General features: G+C 43.8%; 1 protein-coding gene across 11 annotated transcripts in view; it reads right to left on the bottom strand.

The window, feature by feature from the left end:
- Positions 1-24326, bottom strand: part of msraa (methionine sulfoxide reductase Aa) — a 380243-nt gene that overhangs the window by 237723 nt on the left and 118194 nt on the right. For all 11 annotated transcript variants that reach the window (XM_085996987.1, XM_085996997.1, XM_085996992.1 and 8 more), the window contains one exon: positions 19140-19259. In XM_085996987.1, coding sequence (XP_085853113.1) covers positions 19140-19259 — 120 coding nt within the window. The remainder of the gene's footprint in view (positions 1-19139; positions 19260-24326) is intronic.

Raw genomic sequence — 24326 nt, 5'->3', positions numbered from 1 at the left:
AATAAAAAACATCTATTTATTTTGAGAATATACTTGATGACACATATCTTGTACAACCACGCAAGATGGATATTGCACAAAAATAATTAACAAATCTACAAAACTACTGGGATTTTTCTGTCAGCTCTATGTCTACTTTAATATTAAAGCAAATCCTCAATTCAAGCTTTAGGTGCAACAAAATATAAAACTAGCCAACACCTACCTGAAGAGAGTGAAGTTATTGTTAATGCAAAAGCTAATGGTATTCTGGTACTGTGTTTCTTGGGAACCATTCAAAAAAAACATTTATAAAAGGAACCAAGTTGTAGACTGCTGTTTTATGTGAGTTCTTAATTAGGGCTTTCTGTTATTGCAATAAACAATGAATACTATATCGGAGATCATGATATATCAGAAGTAATTGTGACAGGTATTATGTACTTATCCTTGGTTTTTGTTTTGGTGGCAGCCAGTCATTGTGCACAGGCAGTTCAACAACCATCTAAAGTCAACTCATGCACCAAATTGATCCCGATACAATATTGCAAGCTTCTCTGGTTACAGGCTTGAGAAAGATTATTCAAACTAAAATAATGCTATGCAATTGAGTCAGTTTTTGTTTGACTGACGTTGCCATCTTGAATTTGAGGGGCCAGATTATTCAAACTCCAGGGGAGTCCTGGTAGCTCTTCTGGGATATAAAAGACCAATTCTGTTTAAATCAGAGGAGGTCAGTTGAAATCTCAAAGTAATGGCTGATGGCTACTGGTTGGTTTGATATTCCTGAAAGAAAGAACACCGAGGGAGAATTTTAATTCAACCGCCCACACCCCATCCCCCGACCCCCTTCCCGCCCAGCGGAAACCAGGCAGGGGGACAATTGAAGTGGAGCAGATGAATTACCCGCGCCGTCCACAATCCGTTGCGATTTTAAAATGCCTGAGGTGCCCGTCTGAATCAGGCAGGAGTCTCATATATTTATGCAAATCGAGGTGCTACTACGCCATTAGGACCCCAACGATATCTTAACCAGTAAGTCAGCGTGGCTACTTACTATCCCAACAGCAAGAACCTGATCACCAAAGAGTCCATGGCAGGAGCACACATTCAGAAGATCAACCTATGGTGCCAAACAAGATGGGGCTGATTTACAGGATGTGATTGATTCCTGGAGTGTAATCCATTTGAACCAATGACTAAGACTTAGAGCTGGATTTTGCTCCGAATTAGTGCCAATCATGGGGCGGATTTGAAGTAGTAAATGGAGTACAACTTGGCGGTAATGTATTACTGCCTCAAAAATTCTAGTTTAAAACAGCACCAAAACTTTCCTTGAAAAAAGCTGCCACTCGCTTGCATGGTCTGCTGGGAACCCACTCCGCCACTTTAAGTGGAGCTAACCTCTGACAGATTTTCCCCAACTTCCATCCTAAATAATTACCACCACTATAATAAGAGGCAGTGGCAGTACCAGTAATACTGCTTGAAGGAGGCCATTTTGGTTGCTGCAACTGAAAGTTGGTGTTATTTTGTCTGCACGTTGGACTAGTTATGCTTCAGAGGTTTTGTCAGGACGTTTGCAGCTACTTTTACTCTGTAAAAAGTACTAGGGACATCCTGGAACTCCCTCCCTAACAGCACTGTGGGAGTACCCTCACCACACGGACTGCAGCGGTTCAAGAAGGCAGCTCACCACCACCTTCTCAAGGGCAACTAGGGATGGGCAATAAATACTGGCTTTGCCAGCAACCCCACATCCCGTGAATGAATTAAAAAAAAAATCATTTCACAATGGGAAACCCTCTATTCCTTGGTTATGAAGAGGAGGAGGACGAAAAGATGGAAGAGGCTATATTGGAGGCTCTTAATGTGAGGCATCACAGAAGACATCTCTTCCCTACACACACACATTCACACACACTCAGGCCTAGAAATTCAGTTGCTTGCGCCAGCGCCTTAGGAGGAGATGTTGGGCGCTAGGCGGCTAGCGGAGCGCGATCTGCGCCTCTCCCCAACTTCACTAGAGATTTAGCGTCGGCGCAAAGTCTTTGCGCGCGCTCAGCTGCGCGCGCAGATCCTGACATCATTTCATCGTGCAACGCCCTTTGTGCGCCCCAAACCGGAACTTCAGTGGCGCCGCCCTTCTTTGCGCCTGGCGTCCCCAGCGACTGGTAGAGGGGAACGCTTCCCAGTCGCTGCGGGGGGCGCTATTTAAAGGGGACTCCTCCTGCATTATAAGTGACAGCCATTTTGTGCCAATCCTTCTGTGTGAGAGACAAAGGCAGAGAGCTTTCTGCTTTGACTCAGCACTCGCACAGGTACTTCTGGCTTCAGGCCAGAGCTTTGCACTTGGATTTCACTTTCAGTGCCATAACCTTGAGTCGCCACATATACTGTAATGGGGGCTACAATGGGTGGAAACGTTGGCTTTCTGCATTGCATTCAAAGGGATCAGAGACGCCGTGAGAGAGTGCCAGTCATGGCCAGACGGAGAAGGGCCAACAGGTGTCGGCACAGGAGGCCTTACCCACCCAGGGTATACCGCCAGCAGTTCTCATATCTGAACATGTCTGAGGAGCAGTGTGTTCGGAGGCTGTGATTCAGAAGGGAGGTGGTCACTGAGATCTGCCACCTGCTTCGCAGAGATCTGCAGCCACAGCTGAGGAGCAGGACGTCTCTGTCGGTGGCAGTGAAGGTGACGGTGGCTCTCAACTTCTATGCCACCGGCTCCTTCCAATCCGCTACTGGGGACATTGCCAACATCTCCCAGTTCGCGGTACATTGCTGCATCCGACAGGTGAACAATGCCCTTTTCAGAAGGAGACGTCAGTACATCTCCTTCCCCATGACCCTGGACAAGCAGCAAGAGCGTACAATGGGATTTGGAAGAATAGCGGGCTTCACCATGGTCCAGGGCGTAGAACTGATGAACCAGCATTGGTCAGGCCTTGCTTCAGGGCTGCAGTGCGCAGGGCATGGCAGCCAGACAAGTCCACCCTCCCCCTTTAAGAGCTGACCGGCGCCAGAGTGTCTGCCGTCAATCAGCAACTCGCCGCACCTGCGCTGCGCCCGCCCTCGGGGGTATCGCCCCGGACCGCCGGCTTAGCGCCTAATGATAGTCGTGCATCGCCTGTTTTAGCGCAGCAGCAACCTCTTGGGGCGATGCGACTGAATATCGGCGAAGGTGGTGCGAACTTGCGCCGGGCGCAAACTTTAGCGGCCGCCCGACTTTAGCGCCCCGAACGTGGCTATACTGAATTTCTAGGCCATAGTGTTTACCGACAAAGGTCTTACTTAAATTTCGCTGATCATCCTCTCAGAGGCTAATGGGGAAATGTATCAAATGCTGGCTTTCAGACCTTCAGCCCACTTACATCAAGAGAACAGCATAGTCTAGAGCCATAAAGGTCATCACTGATTATATTTCTTTGTGACTGGATCCTTCCAGGCAGCATCTAGTGGCCTTTGTCGCATTAGTCAGGCAGCAGCTCACCACTGCATCAAGAAGATCACTGATGCTGTCTTCAGGAGGGCTTCACAATTCATATCATTCCCAATGGAAGCAGAGAGTGAGAGAGAGAGATGTCTAGTTCTACAGATTGGCAAAGTTTTCACTGGTGCAAAAAGCAACTGACAGAATACATGTGGCACTCAGAGTCCTATGTAACAACCCCTCAACTTTAATTCTATTATACGTGGAGTTGGTGTGTGATGCCAACTACTTTATCCTGCATATCAATGCCCAATACCCAGGAAGCCGGCACGACTCTTTCATCATGTGACAATCTGCCATACAACCCTCATGACTCGGAGCATTATTTCAGGATGGTTGCTTAGTGATCAGGACTATTCCCGGCACTTATGGCTGATGATGTCTCCACAGACAGAGGGAGACAACAGATATAATGAGACCTGTACAACTAGAAGAAGTGTCATTGAGCAGACTGCAGGCATTCTCAAATTCCACTTTAACTGCCTGGATAAATTGGGTGCAGCCCTGTAATACAACCCAGTGAGAGTCACTAGCCGTGTACTACATAATATCGTAATGAAGAAAGACTTGGTGCTTCCGAAAGCTAATGGGGATGATGGTGAAGCCAGAGAAGTGTCTCTATCCCCACAGCATGAGGTTGTACAAGAAGGGGAGGAGGTGGGTCAGGAGGAAACCAACAGCCAAAAAAGGAAGCATAGCCCACCTCCCTCCAGACAGCCTGAAAGACCTTCTTATGGGGCTTCCTGCCATCTGTGCCCAAGGGTCTGTACTTTCTAACTCTGACTTCAGCCAGCAACACCGCCACAGAAGCATCAGAAAACCTGGGATCCCTTGCTCCTGCTGACCCCCACCCAAGACTGCTGTCCCTCAGCCCCTGAGAAATAAAGGAGCCCATTTAACTGGCTGCAGCCTTTTAAAGAGCTGAATTTCCCTTCGTCCTAGTAACGGTAAACCTGCTAGTAGCGGTATTCCCACTCCAAACCCGCCCTGCATGCTTAAGTAGAGCCCTGGGAGGAACTGACAGCAGGTCAGCAGGAGATTCACGTGGTGGGCAGTATTCCCACTCCACCACAAACCCACCAACGGCAGAGATTTTAGCTCCTAGTGTCAATTTTACCGAAGCAAAATACTGCAGATGCTGGAAATCTGAAATAAAAACAGAAAATGCTGGAAATATTCAGCAGGTCAGGCAGTATCTGTAGAGAGAGAAACCGAGTTAAACCAGTGTCCTTTTCACTGTACTGGTACACTAAGCTAAGAACTATTCTACAGAAACTGATATTTGATAGCACCACATCTTTTGAAGAAGCCAAAATAGGACACTGATCTATAAAATGAGATACAGAGCACTCAAAACGAGGGACTTCTTTTTACAATTACAGTGAGAACCCTTTCCTTCCCCCTTCTTTTAAGATTTGTTTATGGCCGATGTTCCAATAAGATGAACTGCCTGTTAATCTGACCTGAATCAGTCAGTTCCAGAAAAGGCCTTGATGTGTGACAAACCACAAAATGTGGGACAGTGGAGAAGTATGAGCAGCGCATCATTAATAATCAAAAATGTTTAAAACAAAATTTGATATGATAATCCACTGCCTGTTTTTGTTAAAGTAATTTCCTACTGAGAACTTAGCAGTGTTCACAACGCGGGAAGCAACTTAACTGGCATCAATCTTATTAAAAGGTACAAACTGGTTAGGATTGTATTCTCCCAACTTTCCAGTGGTGTAAATATATACTCATTTTGTTACCAGATCCCTGTTTGAAGGAAAACAAATTACTTCCACACAATGTGCAAAAGGCCCATCTAATTGCCATGTCTTTGTGTGCAAGACAGTCTGTTGTTTTAATTCAACTATTTAATCCTGACCCATAACACTCTGGCCTCTCATTGATTGTGATAACACAGTCACAATGCCTGGAGGTTTATCCTGCTCGACACCAATCAAAAGTATTTTAAATGTAAGGAAATTATTACTTTTTTCATATTAACTAGTGGATGTCCCATGGCTTCGCTCATTTTTAGCATTTTAAAACGGAAGCACATTAATAAATAACATACTGCTCACCCACTGTCGGTAGATATAAATTTGTGCACCCTCGCATACTATAGCTACATAAATCAATAATGTGTTACTAACACAGTATAGTTATTATATAAATAAATCTGTGCATCTCACCTGCTTCTGGTGCTCATCACAAAGAAAGAAAGATATGCATTTATATAGATTATCATGACATCGTCTGGAAAGATCCCAAAACACACAGATAATAAATTACTTTTGAAGCGTTTTGGTTGTTATTATGCAGACAAACACAATAGCTTATATATTTGGAAATAAACTGGGTAATGAGCACAATAGGCATTATATCATATTGCATATAAACACAACAAATTAGAGATGGGGCATGCGAGTGCCACTGGGCAGCAGTGCGAGGCACAGTACTCTAAGCTTTGTGATTTCTCACACAGAACTGTTGAATTTTTTATTTTATTATTTTGTAATAAATTTTAGTATGGCTGCGGAAAAGACTTTGAAAACCATTTTCAGGGATGGAACTTTGGTTCCTTTTTCGTGAAGGAGATTTTTTTTTGAGAGATAGTGTAGTGTAGTGCATGTGTTTGTGAGTATTGTGTGTTTTTTCATTGGTTGATTTTTGCCGAATGTAAAATCTGAGTCCACCAGTTTGTTTCAGCACCCTGCGGATATATTTGATGCAAACCTTTTAATTATACAGTTGGATAGACAGGATTTTATATTTCAACATGTATTATTAGTTCAGTTCTTCACAGCCTGTGTCATGGTTTTCTGCTTACAGACCAGTAATTAAATAAATTACCTGCCTGCGTTACATTGACATAGTTGTGCTGAAAGTCACATTCAGCAATTTTTAGTTTAAAAAAAAAGCACATCACCAACGCATTTATATAGCACCTTTAACTTAGAAACCTTTAACTTAGAAAAACATGGATTTTAAGGAGAGTCTTAAAGGAGGATGGCGAGGTAGAGGGGTTTAGAGAGGGAATTCCAGGGCCTGGGGTTTAGGAGGCTGAAGGCTTGGCCAACATGGTGGGGCAAAAGAAGGGAGGGATGCACAAGTAGCAGGGTCAGAGGAACAGCAAGTTCTGGGGGGTGGGGAGAGGTTGTAAGGCCAGAGGAGGTTACAGATAGGGAAGGGCAAGGCCATGAAGGAACTTAGACACAAGGATGAGAATTTTAAATTGAAGGCATTGGGAGCCAATGTCTCTTCTCTCTTAGGCAGTCTCTCGGAACCAAGGATGATTTGCTTCCACACTAAAAATGAGTTCCAATGCGGGACCTACAGTCTCTGTCACAGGTGGGGCAGACGGTGGTTGAAGGGATGGGTGGGTTGATGTGCGCTCCTTCCGCTGTTTGCGCGCTCCTTCCGCTGTTTGCGCTTGGCTTCCACTTGCTCCCGGCCTTCCCAGATGCTTCTCCTCCACTTTGTGCGGTCTTGGGCCAGGGATCCCCAGGTGTCGGTGGGGATGTTGCACTTTTTCAAGGAGGCTTTGAGGGTGTCCTTAAAGCGATTCCTCTCCCCACCTGGGGCTCTCCTGCAATGTCGGAGCTCCGAGTAGAGCGCTTGTTTTGGGAGTCTCGTATCGGGCATGCGGACGATGTGACCCGTCCATCGGAGCTGATCGAGCGTGATCAAAGCTTCGATGCTGGGGATCTTGGCCTGAGTGAGAACACTGACGTTGGTGCGCCTATCCTGCCAATGGATTTGCAGGATCTTGCGGAGGCAGCATTGGCGGTACCTCTCCAGTGCTTTGAGGTGCCTGCTGTACATGGTCCATGTCTCTGAAGCATACAAGAGGGCGGGAATCATTACTGCTCTGTAGACCATGAGCTTGGTGCCGGGTTTGAGGTCCTGGTCTTCAAACACTCTCTTCCTCAGGTGACCAAAGGCTGCACTGGCACACTGAAGGCGGTGTTGGACTTAGTCATCGACGTCTGCCCTTGTTGACAGTAGGCTCCCGAGGTATGGAAAGTGGTCCACGTTGTCCAAGGCCTCATCATGCATTTTGATAATCGGGGCAGTACTGTGTGGCGGGGGCAGGTTGGTAGAGGACCTTTGTCTTACGGATGTTTAGTGTAAGGCCCATGCTCTTGTACGCTTTAGTGAAGGTGTTGACAATGGTTTGGAGTTCGACCTCCGAGTGTGCGCAGACGCAAGCGTCGCCTGCGTACTGTAATTCGATGACAGAGAATGGGACGACCTTGGATCTGGACTGGAGGTGACGGAGGTTGAACAGTTTCCCATTTGTTCTGTAGATTAGCTCCACTCCAGCGGGGAGCTTACTGAGGGTGAGATGGAGCGTTGCAGCCAGGAAGATCGAGAAGAGCGTTGGTGTGATGACACAGCTTTGCTTGGCCCCGGTCCGTACGTGAATTGGGTCTGTGGTGGAACCGTTGGTCAGGATCACAGCTTGCATGTCATTGTGAAGCAGGCGGGGGATGGTGACAAACTTTTGAGGGCAGCCGAATTTGAGGAGGACACTCCATAATCCCTCATGGTTGACAGTGTGGAAGGCCTTTGTGATGTCAAAGGCAGCCATGCACAGCGGTTGGTGCTGTTCTGTAGGTCAGTGATGAAAGATGGTGATGGGTAAGCAATCAAGCACGATGAGATTTCATAACAAAATCCCAATAAGCTGTGTGTGTTGAAATGCCTGGATATGATCGTCCAGAAATTAAATGCATCAATATTTCCCATTATTACCAAAATGCTGAGTGGTGCAAAAAGCTTGAATGACCTTAAATGAGCAGCACATTTACAGCTAGCTCATAATAATGGCCTGAGTCTGTGCCGTCGAAGAAAAGCTGACTTCAATTGAAAAGGAGATTAACTTGATGTTTAATACTGTGTGGGAATAGGAAACCACATCTACTGGCAAGTTAATTTTCAAAACTTATAAACAGTATCATGTAATTCACTGTATGCTGGTATCACATCATATATGTTAACATGATACAGATGTGAATATAATAAAAGTGTTGCATCCATCACATGTTCATAGCGCATTGAAAAGTATTGCCCCACATTAAAGTGCCACATATGTAAAATGTCAGTTACACATGGATAGCATCTGTCACATGTAGCTGAATGGCTGAAATAACCATTATCTATTAACTTAACCATGCTCATTCACTCAAATATAAACAGGTAGGAAAACTACTAATCAGGAACCAACAAAACTCACAAAAGGCCATTGAAATCACTCCAATTTTGCTCCAAGCTGCCAATCAGGGACCAGTCAAAAATCTCACCAAATTGCTCACACAATTCTTCATGATTTATTTTGGCAGCCATGTTACTTCCTCAGCTAAGTGTCTATATAGCCTTTAAACATCCAAAATGAATATGTAACATAACAAATCAAAACAAACAGTTCACAACAAATATTTAAATTAGTCTGTAAATTTGTCCAAGTCCTTGGGGGCGATTTTAACCCTACTCGCTCAGAAGAAGCCTGGCGGGTGGGCAGTTAAAAATCGCCCTGGCTCTTGCACGTCTGAAAGCCGCCACGATCGCAACATCTGCAATTTTAACTTGCTCTTCTGAGCAGGCAGCAAGGACACATGCCCGGAGCCAGCAGGGTCCTTCTTTACATATGCATGTTGCGGCCCGATGACATCATTGAAAACATGATTGTAATTTTAACTCAGGCCTGAACGGGGAATCCACTTGGAGTTAAAATCGGGGCCAAGGTGTTTTGTCACAGAGGCCTAATCACTCTCAGAGGCATCAGGCTTCAGTTTTGCACCCATCCTGAAGTCCCTTTCAGTAAAACCAGTCCTTCGCTCCACATATTTTTTTGCTAACTCAGTCGCCTCTTCCAAGAGAAGTGGTAGCCATACTTCAATTCTGCGGTTTCCTTGCCAATCCCCACTGCTTCTTGCCTGCTCCATGCTGCCAACTCTGCCTTGCTTAGACATGGCACCTGTATTTTCCTCCTAGTTATCTCCTCTGCTGCATGCCCAGGCCTAGCTGCTCCCAAATTGCAACCTGTCATCTTGGGACATGAGCCTGTATCCTGCACTGCTTCCAGCCCCCACTCTCCAGATTCTCCCAGCTATTGCATCCAAGGAGAATAATGAAGGCAATGAAGGCATCATCAGGAAACCAACATCCAAGCAACAAAACATCTGGGAGAAAAGAGGGGAGGAATCCACCTCCATTTGACAATAGTGCACAGGATCAGCTCACTGAAGACTTCGAGGGCAGCTAAAAGAATAGGCAGAGTCAAGATTTCTCACTTCAACCCTCCCCATCACCTCGAGTCACCAAGAGAAAGGACAGTACATGTTCATCTTTGCTATAAGGGCAGTGAATCTTCAAGACGAGAATTCTGTCCACACCCTGCCTGCGCCCCTGAACCCACATAATTTCCTGGAGTCAAAGTAATTATCATAATTTGGCTCTAAGGCTGATGATGCCACCAGGAGGTCACCTGCCCCAGGTGGGTGGGGGAGGAGGGAAATTGCCTTGATGCTGCCATACCAGTGTGGCCTGAAGAATAAAAACATTTTTTGTAAAAGTTTACATTTTTAAAATTTCTGCTTTGCCAAGTGCATTTGATCGCTCCGCAATACTTTAAAATTTAATGTCTCTCTTGCAATCAATAGCAACGCATTGGCGTTTCTTGCACCCAAGCATTGCTATGTCACAAATGATGGGCATTGCATCGTATGATATATTACATATTCCCATCATTTGCATCTAATTATTATATACCTACCCATATACTATATACCCTGCATCACTTCTGAAGATGAATCGCAGAAGTGGCGTTGGGTGGGGGTGACCCGGCAGGGACCAAATCCCCACCTGACTTTTTTTCCCTGCCCATCAAAGTTACGCCAGCATAACTGCAGTGAGTGCCGGAAGGCACAGAAAATGTTATGACTGTTGTGAAGACTGCTTTACAACAGTTAAAGAGCGACATCAGAGTAGACAAGTAGTGCCGACATAGTTGGCCGAGCAGATTGGCTTTTGCTGCATACACTAGTGTGTAATCAGCCACCTCCCTTCATCAGCTGAGATGTCACCAGTCAGAGCTCCATCAAATCTGCTGCTAGACAGCCTGGTGAAACCTTATTATAAATAAGTGCAGCTCAATTTATTTATCTTTCCTCATTAAGCATTTGTTAACAAACTATTCATTTTGATCACATCAGCACCCAAATTCTTCTGGTAAATCTAGTACAATTTCTGACCTAAACAAGAAAATCACATGCTACAAGATGTCGCTGTGCATTATGCTTTCAGTTTCTGCAATGTTCTGGCTCACGTAGGGCACTTTCATCCTCTGGGTCCTAATATCCTTAATTTAGATCACCATCACATCAAAGAACTATACAAATTTCATCAACTCCATCTTACAGCCATCATGCAGATCAAATGACAGGACCATTTTACAGTTTTGAAGTGCTGAAATGTGAAAAGTCGAAGAGGTTGAGACAACGCTAGTAAAGTACTGTTCCTCTGCTCACGACCCATTTTTTAGCTAGATGACGAAAGGCTTTCCAAACATGGTCCGCATAGTGAGCTGAAACATGGCAAACATTCAGAAAGCAGCCAGAGGAAGTATTTCAGGCACATCCTGAAGTTCAGCCTGTAGTTGTGTGGCATTGATGTAAACAATTGGGAGATGTTTGCAGCAGACTGACAAAAGATGTTCAACATGACGAGGCGTGAACAGCTTTGAAATGCAGCACAGTAGACTGCAGCAAAAAAAATTGGTTGCTGTAGAAACAGCATCAGCCGCAATGACAAATAACCAAATAGAGCTGCAGAAAACCTTGAGCTTCATGAATTGAATTATACAGCTACAAAGAGGTCACAGAAAATGAACAATACTCGTCCAGTCAACTTTATAGTTGAAGGGTTATTAACTAGTGTATGTATTCGGAAGATGGCATGTTTTGTGCCAGGTATGTTATAAAATCAATTCAATAAAGTTTGATTTTCATTTATCACATTCATTACTGTCCATTTAAGTCAACTCGATAATATAATGCAATCATAGATTTAAAATATTGCACATTGCTTGACTATCTAAAGTACATAGTAAATTACATCATAGTGGATTATAATTAATACTTATAGTTGTCTCATGCAAGATTTCTAATTAGCAAGCAACAAATAGGACATGTGAAAAATGTGACATTGCACATGTGTTTAGTGCCCTCCTGAAATGTGAAAAATGCCAGTGTGGCTTAATTTCATCAGATCCTCACCTCAATGACTGGCTTGATTGGTATAATGGCCAAAGAAAACAAGAACTTGCATTTATATAGCACCTTTCACAACCTCAGGACATCCCAAAGTGCTTCAATAAAGTACTTTTGAAGTGTAGTCATTGTTGTAAAAAAATACAGCAGCCAATTTGTGCATAGCAAGCTCCCACCAACAGGAATTAAATAAATGGCCAGAGAATCTCTTTTAGTGATGTTGGTTGAAGGATAAATATTGGCCAGGATACTGAGAGAAATCCCCCACTTCTTGTCAAATAATGCCATGGGATCTTTTACTTACACCTGATTGGGCTGACAGGCCTCGGATTAATGTCTCATCCGAAAGACAAAACTTCCATCAGTGCAGCACTCCCTCAACACTGCACTGAAGTGTCAGCCTAGAGTATTTACCCAAATTACCGGAGAGAGCGGGGCCTAAACCCACAACCTGCTTACTCAGAGGGGAGAGAACTACCACTTAGGCAAGGTTGGCTCCTTCAGCACAAACTCCTTACAGCTGGGTAAAGTCATACATGTAAAATTTGGACTGTACGCATTGCATCACTAATAGAGATAATACATAACTTTGTTCATTAACTTCAATATAATGCACAGAGAGTAATTTTGGTAAAAATGTTTATGACATTACTCTCTAGTAATCCAGTTTAAACAGATAAAAGTGGCACATAGTTAAATTAACATGCACGATATCTTAGCTCAATCAGCAACATACAGTACTTCCATATGAGCATCTTATGATGACATGATTGGTTTGGATTTTTAAAAAGGCCCTTTGGTTCATTTGATCCCATCCTTCCGAAATTCCAATCCTACTAAATAAGTCTACTGTCCTGACTTCAACCTCCTTCCCTAGAAACCTGTTCCAGCTATCGATCACCCTGTGTGTAAAGAAACACTTTCTGGCACTGGTCTAACCTCATTATTCACAACACTGAATTTGTGCGCCCTTGGTCTGCTGCCTTGAATGTTTGAAAGTATTGTTATAAGTTTACTTTCTCTATCCCAATGAACATTCTAAATACTGCTACAAGGTTCCGTCTCAAATAATTTTTTGAGGCTAAAAGGCCCCAACTCATTTTGTCACTCCTCATTTAACACCAGAGATCGGCCTCTTTGCTCCACTCTACATTGTCTCTAAAGCCGATATAGCCTCCTTATGTCATGGCAACCAGAACTATATTTTTAGTACCTCAAGAGAGGCACGACAAAATACAGTTGAGTCTCAGTCTCAATTTATATGTTCCATCAAAGAGTGTCTGGTTTTTAAAAGTGCTGTAACAAGGCTAATTATCAATGCTACTTACAACAAATTTGTAACTACAGTGTTGTTTCAGTCTTGAATTTATAGTCATTTCCAACTTTGCAAAAATGTGGTCTTGGTGCATCTCCTTTCCTGTGTATGCATCCAGTATCTAGATAGTACACTGTCTCAGCAGCAGTGGCATTGGTTATTCTCTTTGGGGCCAAAAATCCACAGCTGTTCTGGCGTACCCCCACTATAACCTTAGCAGGAGTCTGGAACAGCCAGAAAGGAAGCCAGGACCCAGATATGCCGATTGCTGGCTTTGCACTGAAGAATCCTGCTGGGAGCTGAGCCTTCATCTGCTACAAACATGGCCACCATTGCTTGGGGTGGGGGGTCCTCAGTGCAATCTGGCACATGATCAGCAGTTACGCTTTCAACTGTATAAATTAATTAGTCGGACCAGACATACCTTAACAACTGGCGGTTGTGGGGCCCACCTGGGAATCAAGGCTAAGACCCCTGAAAATTATCCCAAAAAAAGGCTCTTTAAAGTTTTTCAATGTGGCCACCTTACAAGGGGAGAACCATCAACTTGCTTCTGGGGGAGAACCTGACACAACCCCAAACCAGTCATCCCGTGCAGACGTGACGGTCTTCTGGGCATCCCAGATGCACATCTATTGGCAGGGGCTCCTGTCACTGGCATGATAATTAAGGGGCTTGCCCCAATCCTGCAAATTTTGCATGGTGAGCAGCGAAAGTCCTGGGCCTTACATCCCATGGATTTTCAGGGCCTTTGTGTCTTGTTCTGAATTATGATCAATAACTGGAAAACTCATTAATTTATATAGTTGCTTCATGTCATCAACCACATGAACTCATAAGTTAATCATACAAACCCAAATGGTCATTTAATAAAAGGGAATTCAAATACATATCAATTAATAAACTCTGTAACTGGAACAGAAAAAAAGACTGAAGCTAAAAGATATATTAAAAGCTTACAACCAAAATGTTAACCTATCTTTTCTTTCAGATACTACTTTCAGAACAAAAAGCAACTCATTAATTTAGCATGTTTTGTACATAATGTACAGAGAACGGCTAATTTTCTTTACAGTACATAAAGTACAGGTAAAACATTTAATATGATGGCTGATAGTGATTTAATGATAAAGAACTAACAGCAATAAACAAATGTACATGGAGAGGCAATCACACTAAACAAGAAAAAGCAAAGTACCTGTGAAAATGAATCATTACACTCATCGGTGATGACATCAAGCAGGGCATGGTTTTCTATCTCTTTTTGATAACCTCTGTGCTCATCAAGTGTTGAAGAACAGAACATTTTTTCCCACACAGTCAGCACCAGGCAGTCCCATTTCATGTATGGCATGGTTTCGGCATAAACCTCTACTCTCAGAAGGACACTGCCATTCCCATTAACAAATCAGTCCTCCATGTGGTCTCTGAATGAGATTGGGTAAGCTGTTGCCAAATTGGACAGTTTTACATTCACACCCACTAAGCATTGGGTTGACACTGTATAAACTCATTTTCTAAAGAAATCTCTGGAGTGGATTCAAACTAAGGACCAGAGGTGAAAGGATAATATTCTAACACAGTCACCATCCAGTTCTCTTCAGGAAATAGATTCTCTGTACTTATTAGAATATAAGCACTTTGGTCAAAACAAGTTTTTGTTGATTTTGAGCTCAAATATTATCCAATCGATATCTAGAAAACTATTTGCCAGTATTTTTAATACTTTTGTTTTTGATTTTATATCACAAGTCTTTAAAACTATTCTGAAGTTCAATCTAGAAAATACTGGGTTTTTTAACTGTTTATGTTGTTCAAATGTTATCAATATTCACATTTTTAAACCCTCTCAATTTGTTGCAGACTTTCATTTTCAGTAAGAGGCTGCCTTTTTGAATAGTTTCAATTTCAAGGTTAGTATATTCAGTCTTGCATGTTACTGCTTTTTGTATCTGTTCAATTTTCTTCAGTAAACACACACAAAAGAGTGAGCATTGCTGCTTCACTTACAATGTGCGAGACATTCCTGCCTGCACAATGGAACACTCCATTAGAGACACGCAGTCACAGGGACACAAACTTAACCCAGTGTTTCCCAGATAAGCAACTGAGTCAATTATTAAATAAAATGAGAATTCCCACCAAGTACCAACATAAAGCTAGAAATGAACTGCTGCATACAGTAAGTGTATTTTACTGTGCAGAGTAGGCAAGTTTCTAATAAATAACAAAATATAGATATTATGATTTCCCTTACACAATGAAATTGCTGTAAATGACATATGTATTTCATTATACAAGCCTACAATCAACCTTTGAAAATTGGTTTTATGTCTCTATAGGAAAGATTCCTTGGATATTGCTTTAATGTCTGCTTCCAAGTTAATCACAGTCCATATCAATGATCGGGGATAAGGCCACACCTTTTCTCATTAGTTAGCTTAATCGTGTGCAAATTATAATGTTGTTGGAAGTCCCTTAAATTGCTAACAACCAGAGATGCAATAACGTTACAAAAATTCCAAAATCCTAGAGGAATGTTGTTGTTATTTAACAGCACTGGTGTTCCAACACATGGGGCGATTTTGCCAGCCCTGGGGAGGCGGGACTGCCGGGAAAATGGCAGAATCTGGGGGCGGGTACCCATCCCACCCGCAACCCGCCTCCGTGCCATCTTCCCAGGAGGCGGGTACCATCTCCTCGAGGCGGGAAGGGGATTAGTGCCAATTAACTGCCTGTTAACAGCTAGTTAACAGGCAGTTTTTTGGCTAATCCCTATTTTCAGCCCTGAAGTGTGGACTTCCCGACGGCTCCAAACCTCACCAGGGTCAGTGAGGCGGGCCGGTCTGCGGGGGTCGGAGGGGCCGAGATGTCCGGTGTGCAGGTGAGTGATGGATGCATGTGTGCTGAGTTAAGTGTGTGAGGTGTGTTTAAAGTGTTTTAATAAGTTTTACTTACCTTTACTTCTTCCTGTAGGCTTCCTCCCTTCAGGTCTCGGGAGTCCCTCAGCTCACCGGCACAGAAAGCAGAATGGCCACTGAACTGTCAAAAGCTGCAGCCTTCTGCTTTCTGGTCAGGAAGGCTTTCTAATTGAGTCTTGAGTAAAGACACAACTTAGAAAACAGATTGTCAGTGTTTGACTGCTTCACAGAGCTGTCAAACGATGACATTTCATCTGTCAAAAGCTCTTGACAGATGAAACGTCACTTGCTGACATCACCTGTAACCGGCTTTCCCTTAATTGGCCTGCTAAGCCCGCTGGGCGGGCTTAACAAGGTCAATCAAGGGAAAATAGCGTGGGTTGGCCACAAGTCGATGGAGGTGGGACTAAAACCCGACAAGTGGGAGTCCCGCCACCAAAAGCTCCCCATTGACAAAATCCAGCCCGAATGGCAGGACACGGTCCTCAGCATGATTCCCCACACTCAGTCAGTCAGAGAGCAGGAGAACAGAGCAAGTGTTTCTTTATGAAGAGGGCAGGAAAGCTGGAGGTGGGGTTATGCCTAGCCATTCTTGCCCACATCCTAAGGCCATTTAAGAGAAGCACCAATCTGAGCCTGAGAGCAAGTCGCTAAACTTCCTTCTCAGCTGCAGAGTGGTGTGTGGCACAGGGAGACCTCAAGAGAGGTGCAGGAAACTTTGGTTTATCCGGAGGTTGTATGTCCGGAATACTCGATCTAACGGCAAAAATCAGGAGCCGTTTTCTGTAAGTTTTTTTTAGATCTCGTTCTTTTTTTTCCCCCAGTCAGCCACTGCAAGGTCTGTAGCTATAGCAACAGCTTCAGCTACAGATGCTTGCAGCTGCAGCCGACTCTTTAGAAGCTGTTGCTAAGCAACAGTGTTTGTTGTCAGATACGGAGATGAAAACCTCCGTATACTTCAACATTAACTTTGTATATCCGGCAGTTTTGATAGATCGGCAACACGCCGGTCCCGTCAGTGCCGGATATCACAAAGTTTCCTGTATAGAGTAAAATACTTTTTTTTTAAATCCATATTTTTAAACAAAAACAAAATACTAGGAAACATTTAATGGTCTCAGTCTTGGCTCAGTTGGTAGCACTCTCGACTCAGTCAGCAGGTTGTGGGTTCAAGTCCCACTCCAGAGTCTTGAGCACAAAAATCTAGGCTGACAGCAGTACTGAGGGAGTGCTGCACTATCAGAGGATAGTGTCTTTTGGATGAGACGTTAAACCAAAGCCTCATGTGTCCTCTCAGGTGGACGTAAAAGATCCCACTGCACTATTTCAAAGAGAATAGGAGAGTTCACACCAGTGTCCTGGACAATATTTATCCCTGAACCACCACCTAAAAACAGATTATCTGGTCATTATCACATTGTTGTTTCTGGAACCTTGCTGTATGCAAATTGGCTGTCGCCTTTCCCACGTTACAACAGTGACAACATTTCAAAAGTACTTCATTGGCTGTTAAGCACTTTGGGACGTCCTGAGGTCGTGAAAAATGCTATATAAATACAAGTCTTTCTTTTTTCTCCTTTTTAACATATTGGAATACATTGTGTTATTTACCATTAATGCATTGTAGAGTAATATTTGCAGAGATTACAATATGGTCATGTGCTGAACCGCACACTCGGTATGGTCATGTGCTGAACCTCACACTCGGTATGGTCATGTGCTGAACCTCACACTCGGTATGGTCATGTGCTGAACCTCACACTCGGTATGGTCATGTGCTGAACCTCACACTCGGTATGGTCATGTGCTGAACCGCACACTCGGTATGGTCATGTGCTGAACTTCACACTCGGTATGGTCATGTGCTGAACCGCACACTCGGTATGGTCATGTGCTGAACCTCACACTCGGTATGATCATGTGCTGAACTTCACACTCGGTATGGTCATGTGCTGAACCTCACACTCGGTATGGTCATGTGCTGAACCTCACACTCGGTATGGTCATGTGCTGAACCTCACACTCGGTATGATCATGTGCTGAACTTCACACTCGGTATGGTCATGTGCTGAACCTCACACTCGGTATGGTCATGTGCTGAACCTCACACTCGGTATGGTCATGTGCTGAACCGCACACTCGGTATGGTCATGTGCTGAACTTCACACTCGGTATGGTCATGTGCTGAACCGCACACTCGGTATGGTCATGTGCTGAACTTCACACTCGGTATGGTCATGTGCTGAACTTCACACTCGGTATGGTCATGTGCTGAACCTCACACTCGGTATGGTCATGTGCTGAACCTCACACTCGGTATGGTCATGTGCTGAACCTCACACTCGGTATGATCATGTGCTGAACTTCACACTCGGTATGGTCATGTGCTGAACCTCACACTCGGTATGGTCATGTGCTGAACCGCACACTCGGTATGGTCATGTGCTGAACCGCACACTCGGTATGGTCATGTGCTGAACTTCACACTCGGTATGGTCATGTGCTGAACCTCACACTCGGTATGATCATGTGCTGAACTTCACACTCGGTATGGTCATGTGCTGAACCTCACACTCGGTATGGTCATGTGCTGAACCTCACACTCGGTATGGTCATGTGCTGAACCTCACACTCGGTATGGTCATGTGCTGAACTTCACACTCGGTATGGTCATGTGCTGAACCGCACACTCGGTATGGTCATGTGCTGAACCTCACACTCGGTATGGTCATGTGCTGAACTTCACACTCGGTATGGTCATGTGCTAAGCTACATGCAGTGCATTACCTATTGGTACACACAATCCCTGCTACTAACAAATAACCGTCCATCAACTGCAGAGATCGATCACAAAAAAGCACCTATTTCGGAACAATTTCAAAATTGTACTCTCATCTCTGAGAATTATTGCATGCCTCTCAACTTTGCTCTCATGATTCAAGGCAACATCCAAACCCCTTGATGAAATCCCCGACTTGTAATCATGGTTAGGTATCCAAACGGTTATGTAACATGTAAGCTAGGTGCTTTTCCAAATAAAATTTTGTTTTAGGACTTTATTTTGATACCTTATTAGCATGTGCACGAATGCTGTACAAGTGCTTCCAACTATGTCAGTATCTGTAATCTCACTTCTCCTGAAAGCACAGAGGAAAATTCAAGCATACCTGTACAGACCTCCTTATAGTGTGGGTTTGGAGTAAATCCACCAGCATATCCAACCTGAGTGGAATAGACACCTTTTTGCAACCAGAATTTTCTCTCAGCGCCCCAGAAACAGCCCATTCCTAAATAAAACAAAATCAGAGTGGTAGCATAAGTAGAATGTATGGGAATGTAATGCACACAATCTAATGAATAAGTCAAGATCAAAGCCGAAGAGATATAGCTTATCGGGGCCATTATAGAATCGCAGAACTTTACGTAACTCTTTTTTAATTTTTGCTTTTCAAAAACGTATCCACTTCCCTTTTAAGTCATTATGAAATCCACTTTCATCACTATTATATCAGTAATTCAATCAATAACTTACACTTCTCATCAAAAACTGGGTGATGGAGTGGGTTAGCACACCATTCTTTCACCTCCGGGACCTGGGCCTGAAGTCAGCCCAGACAAATGAGACAAATGTCTCCTCTATACCATCTAGTCCGAGAAGTCTCAAACCTAGTTCCTTGGAAGCTGCTTCCAACGTGCTACTAATTGCTAATCTCAATTAGAGAAGTTATTAAGATGGCTGATGTGGGGAAAGGAAATGCCACGGTGTAGTAGGGGGTTTTGAGGTTATGAAGAGTATAGGACCCTTTACTATACCCAATCTTGGAGTGTTTGATGCTGATAGAATGCCTTAAATGGGAAAGTGTTCCATTTCCTAGCACTGACATTCATCATCGCGAATATAATAATCTGGGGTTTTTTTGAAACACTTAAATGGATTAAAATGGGGCGAATGACCTATAACTTACATTTACTTAAGGTCATATCCAACTGGAAGACTGGAAGAGAACCAATGAGTTATTTTCAAAATAAAAACAGAATCACTGTATTGGATATTTTATACGAATAGGAAATGACAACCCAACAACAGAAGATTGAACTGAGAAAATCACCATATCTAGCTCAACCTATTTAGGTGTTTTTTCAAGATAGTATTAATGTTAATCCTGCCTTGGCAAGAAAGCCGATTTCCCTCACCTCTTTATTAAATCAAGATCAATTTCTTTTGAATGCTTCAATTAAGTAGGATACTAGTTGTGCTGTGTGGCAGCTTAATCTAGACACTAACGGGCCTAGATTGTCCTCATGTTTACCACCCATTTTCAGACAGCTTCATGGCAGCCGGAAGAGGTAAATAGATCAGGGAGGCATATTGCCAAATCTCTGCTCGTAAAAACCGCGGTTACAATTTTCCTCTGAGGGCAACGTGGGTTGGCAGCTGTGCCTGCTGATTGCAGCCTGCCACATGCAAATTATATTTAAATATCCCTTTAAAGTCTATGGTGTATTTCCACCCCCTTGCCAGCTGTGACCCACTCCCTGAAATGAACACCAATATGAAAGTAGTGTTGGTGGTTATTAGGCAACGGCACAGATGGAACGGCAGTTAAAGGCTACCTTCTGAGAAATGTGTGTTCGGTCAAACTTTGCTGCTGGATACTCATTTTATTTCTGCTTTTTTCGCTCAACCTAGCTGTTAGGTTCAGATGAATGTGCCACAGGAGATAATGGTGTTTCCATTGGAGATTTCCCTTTACCTCTGTTTTGAGGAGGAAGAAGGAGGGATTGAGGAGAAGCTACACAAGGTCAGGTTGATTATTATCCACCATAGAAGGCAACTGGCACCCACCCATAGCTACGAAGTCTCTGTGTATACAGACCACCAGGGTTGACTTTGTGGTTGTACACATCCACCATGGAGCCCCTTAAGAATTTTATGTTTCACTTAGATCACCTCTCATTCTTCTAAACTCTAGGAAATATAGGCCTAGTCTACTCAATCTCTCCTCATAGGGCAATCCCCTCATCCCAGGAACCAGTCTAGTGAACCTTCGTTGCACTCCCTTTAAGGCAAGTATGTCATTCCTTAAGTAAGACGACCAGAACTGTACACAGTACTCCAGGTGTGGCCTTACCAATGCCCTGTATAATTGTAGTAAGACTTCTTTACTCTTATATTCTAATCCTTTTATAACAAAAGCTAACATACCATTTGCTTTCTTAATTGCTTGCTGTGCCTGCATGTTAACTTTCTGTGACTCATGTACACCCAGGTCCCTCTGAATGCAAGCATTTCCCAGTCTCTCACCATTCAAAAAATATTCTGCTTTTTTGTTTTTTCTACCAAAGTGGATAACTTAACATTTCCCCACATTGTATTCCATTTGCCATGTTCTTGCCCACTCAGTCAACCTGTCTATATCTCTCTGCAGCTTCTTTGTGTCCTCCTCACAGCTTACTTTCCCAACATCGGAGACCGACATCAAGGGATCGGGTGGGAGGGAAAGAACATCAAGGGGCCTAGAGAACAATCGGGGGGGGGGGGGGGAGAAGGGAGAGAACATCGGGGGGAGGGGGGCCTGGAAAACAAATCGGGGGAGGGAGTCAAAGGCACACAGGTATATCCCAACATTAATGCTGGGTTACACCTCCTCCCTTGGATTTCCAGGCCCTAGTTTTCTATGTAAATACAACCAAAGATCTATAGCAGCCTAGGAAATGGTTTATTTTATATGGAAACAAAACAATAGAATTCCTCTTCTTGTCATCTAGATGAAACATGCAAGAAGTAAAAGAGGAGGGCCCTCTGCTTCTGGACACACCAGCACATCCCCACCTGCACCATCATTCACCAGCTCAGAGAGATCCACCCGGCAAAACTGATAGATAGTAGAGATGAGGAGACTGCACTGGGTGAAGCATGGAGCACGAGTGAGCGAAAGAGCGGAGAGTTGAAGAGGAACCTGACAGTCCTGAGCAGAGGCTCATGAGATACACGTCCTGGGTTGAAGAGTCTGTGGGCCTTAACCTCACGGTTCCTACTTTTAAAAGGATACCAGCAGAGTACCACTCAGTATGTGTATCAGATGTCAGAGGTAGTGGGGGAGTCCATTGCCATCCCAAACGGCATCCTCGTTAGATGCACAGATTGTTGCATTGAGGCCTAGGGTGCTAGATTAAAGAAAGAGGAGATAGAGAGAGGGGGAGGGGAGGGGCGAGAGAAAGAAAGAGAAAGAGTAAAAGAAAGAGAAGAGAGAAGAAAGAAAGGAACAAAGAGTGAAAGAGAAACAAACAAAGAAGGAAATATAGAAACAAAAAGAGAGAGAGGATCTCCCAGCCTCCGAGCTATTGGAGTTTGAATCCAGACAAGCATCTGTCAGGGCTTTCAAGATCTAATGTCAACCATTTGACCAACTCTCCACTGATCATTGGCTAGCCAGAATCACGGCTCAGTCACTGGTATACAGGACTCCACTCCCATGTTGCTGCTGTCTCTCTGGACAGCAGCAGATATGGCTGCCCAGGCAACAGCAACAACATGTCCTGCAGCTTGGCTGATTTTTACAATGTCTCCGTTGCCATCTAGAATGATCCTGTGGCTATGAAATTTAGGGCAGTGCCTTTAGCAGCCACTGGTAGTCAGGTCCAAATGTGGGAGGTAGGCTGGAGATCTGATTTCTGTAGATGACACAAATTGTCCAGAGCTTCCCCACAGGGAACAGCAGCTGGGAGCAGCACTTTGGGGTGAGGAGGAAGGAGAATGCCAGCATTAACTGTTGAGAAGTGAAAAGGAAGAGTGTCAGAATGAACTAGTGGGGGAATGAGTGCTAGAATGTACCGAGGATGGGGAGAAAGCTGGAACCAAGAGGGAAGAGAGTGCTGGCATGAACGGAGTTCAATGCATTGGGAACAGGGAGTCAGTGGAGGGCAGCGAGGACTGGAGTATTGGGTAAGTGGTTCTTAGAATCGGATAGGCTGCAGGTGGCAGAGTTCTGGATGAGTTGGAGCATGTGTAGGGTGGAGGTTGGGAGACTAACTACAGTAGGAGGTCGTTGGAGCCTGGACATGACAAAGGGATTCAGTCGAACAAGCAGCGGAGGGTAGAATCAAGGAAGAGGGTGCTGAGTTTCTGGCAAGAATTGAACAGTGACTTGCCAAAGTTTAAATGGAGGAAGTTCTAGATGATCACGTCTTAATGTTGGACAGGCAGACGCCACAACAGCAATCATTGAGTCTGAGATAGAAGTGGAAATATAAAACTGGGTGTTGTTGGCATACAGGTAGAGGCTGACTCCATACTTCCGGATAAGGTTACCGAGAGGCAGCATGTACACAAGGGCACGGGAGGATAATCCGGTATGATTACAGTCACATGTTTCTAACCATGGAATATCATTTGATAATCTTAAAGTTATTACGTCACTATGTTATCACAACACAAATGCATGAACCATTCTGGAATGAGCACGTCTGCCAGGTCACAAGCATCTGGAACAAAAAAAACTAAAGAGCATAAACATCATAAAATGGTTAAACAACAACAGAAAATGCTGGCAACGCTCAGCAAGTCAGGCAGCATCGCGGAGAGAGAGAAACAGAGTTAACGTTTTGGGTCAATGACCCTTCATCAGAACTGAACATAAAATGGTTTCCTACTGACTCCACAGTACAATATAATGGAGACATGGGAGTGGTTTACAACTGCATGTTCTTTGATGTCATCAAACCACCTGAACCAGATTAATGCCATGCAATCACTCCCAGTGTCCGTTAATCTCTCAATAATGTCATGGTAATTGGCCTGTGGTAACGGCACTGCAACTGTTAATCCTTCAGTGAAACCATCATCAAGAACAGCAGACAGGCTGTCAGCATCTGTAATCAAAGCTGCTGATGGTGCAAAAATAGATCCCAAAACAAGCCCAAAAAGCTTACAGTAGACATCATTTAAAAAAAAATAATATCCTCAAGTGACTTCAAGGCAGTAATCTAACACCAGATTTTATGGGACCATTGTAAAGTGCTTGTGATTTGCTCTCATTGTTTCGGATGTTATCCCTTCATAACATTGCAGTCTCTCAATCATCACTGTGTATCCTTAAATTTTAATTTAGAGAATGGTTATGCTTTACTATACCATAGCACAATTTAAAAAATTGTGTTTCCAGCTGATGATACTACTATTCCTGGACTCCAAGCCAATCTAATTCTCAATCTAAGAAAAACAGATGTCAGACTAAAAATGCTATACACATGGGATCAAGCAGAATATCTTTGCAGCTTTCACAGGGGAGATCACGGGATGGTCGGGGGGGGGTGGTGCAGTGCATCTTTAATATTTTATAAGGTGAATAAAA

This window comes from Somniosus microcephalus, chromosome 9, assembly GCF_052327205.1.
Source record: "Somniosus microcephalus isolate GS21.2 chromosome 9, FLI_Smic_1.0, whole genome shotgun sequence".
Taxonomy (NCBI): domain Eukaryota; kingdom Metazoa; phylum Chordata; class Chondrichthyes; order Squaliformes; family Somniosidae; genus Somniosus; species Somniosus microcephalus.
The sequence above is the reverse complement of the archived record's forward strand: the minus strand, read 5'-3'. Positions and strand labels throughout refer to the sequence as shown.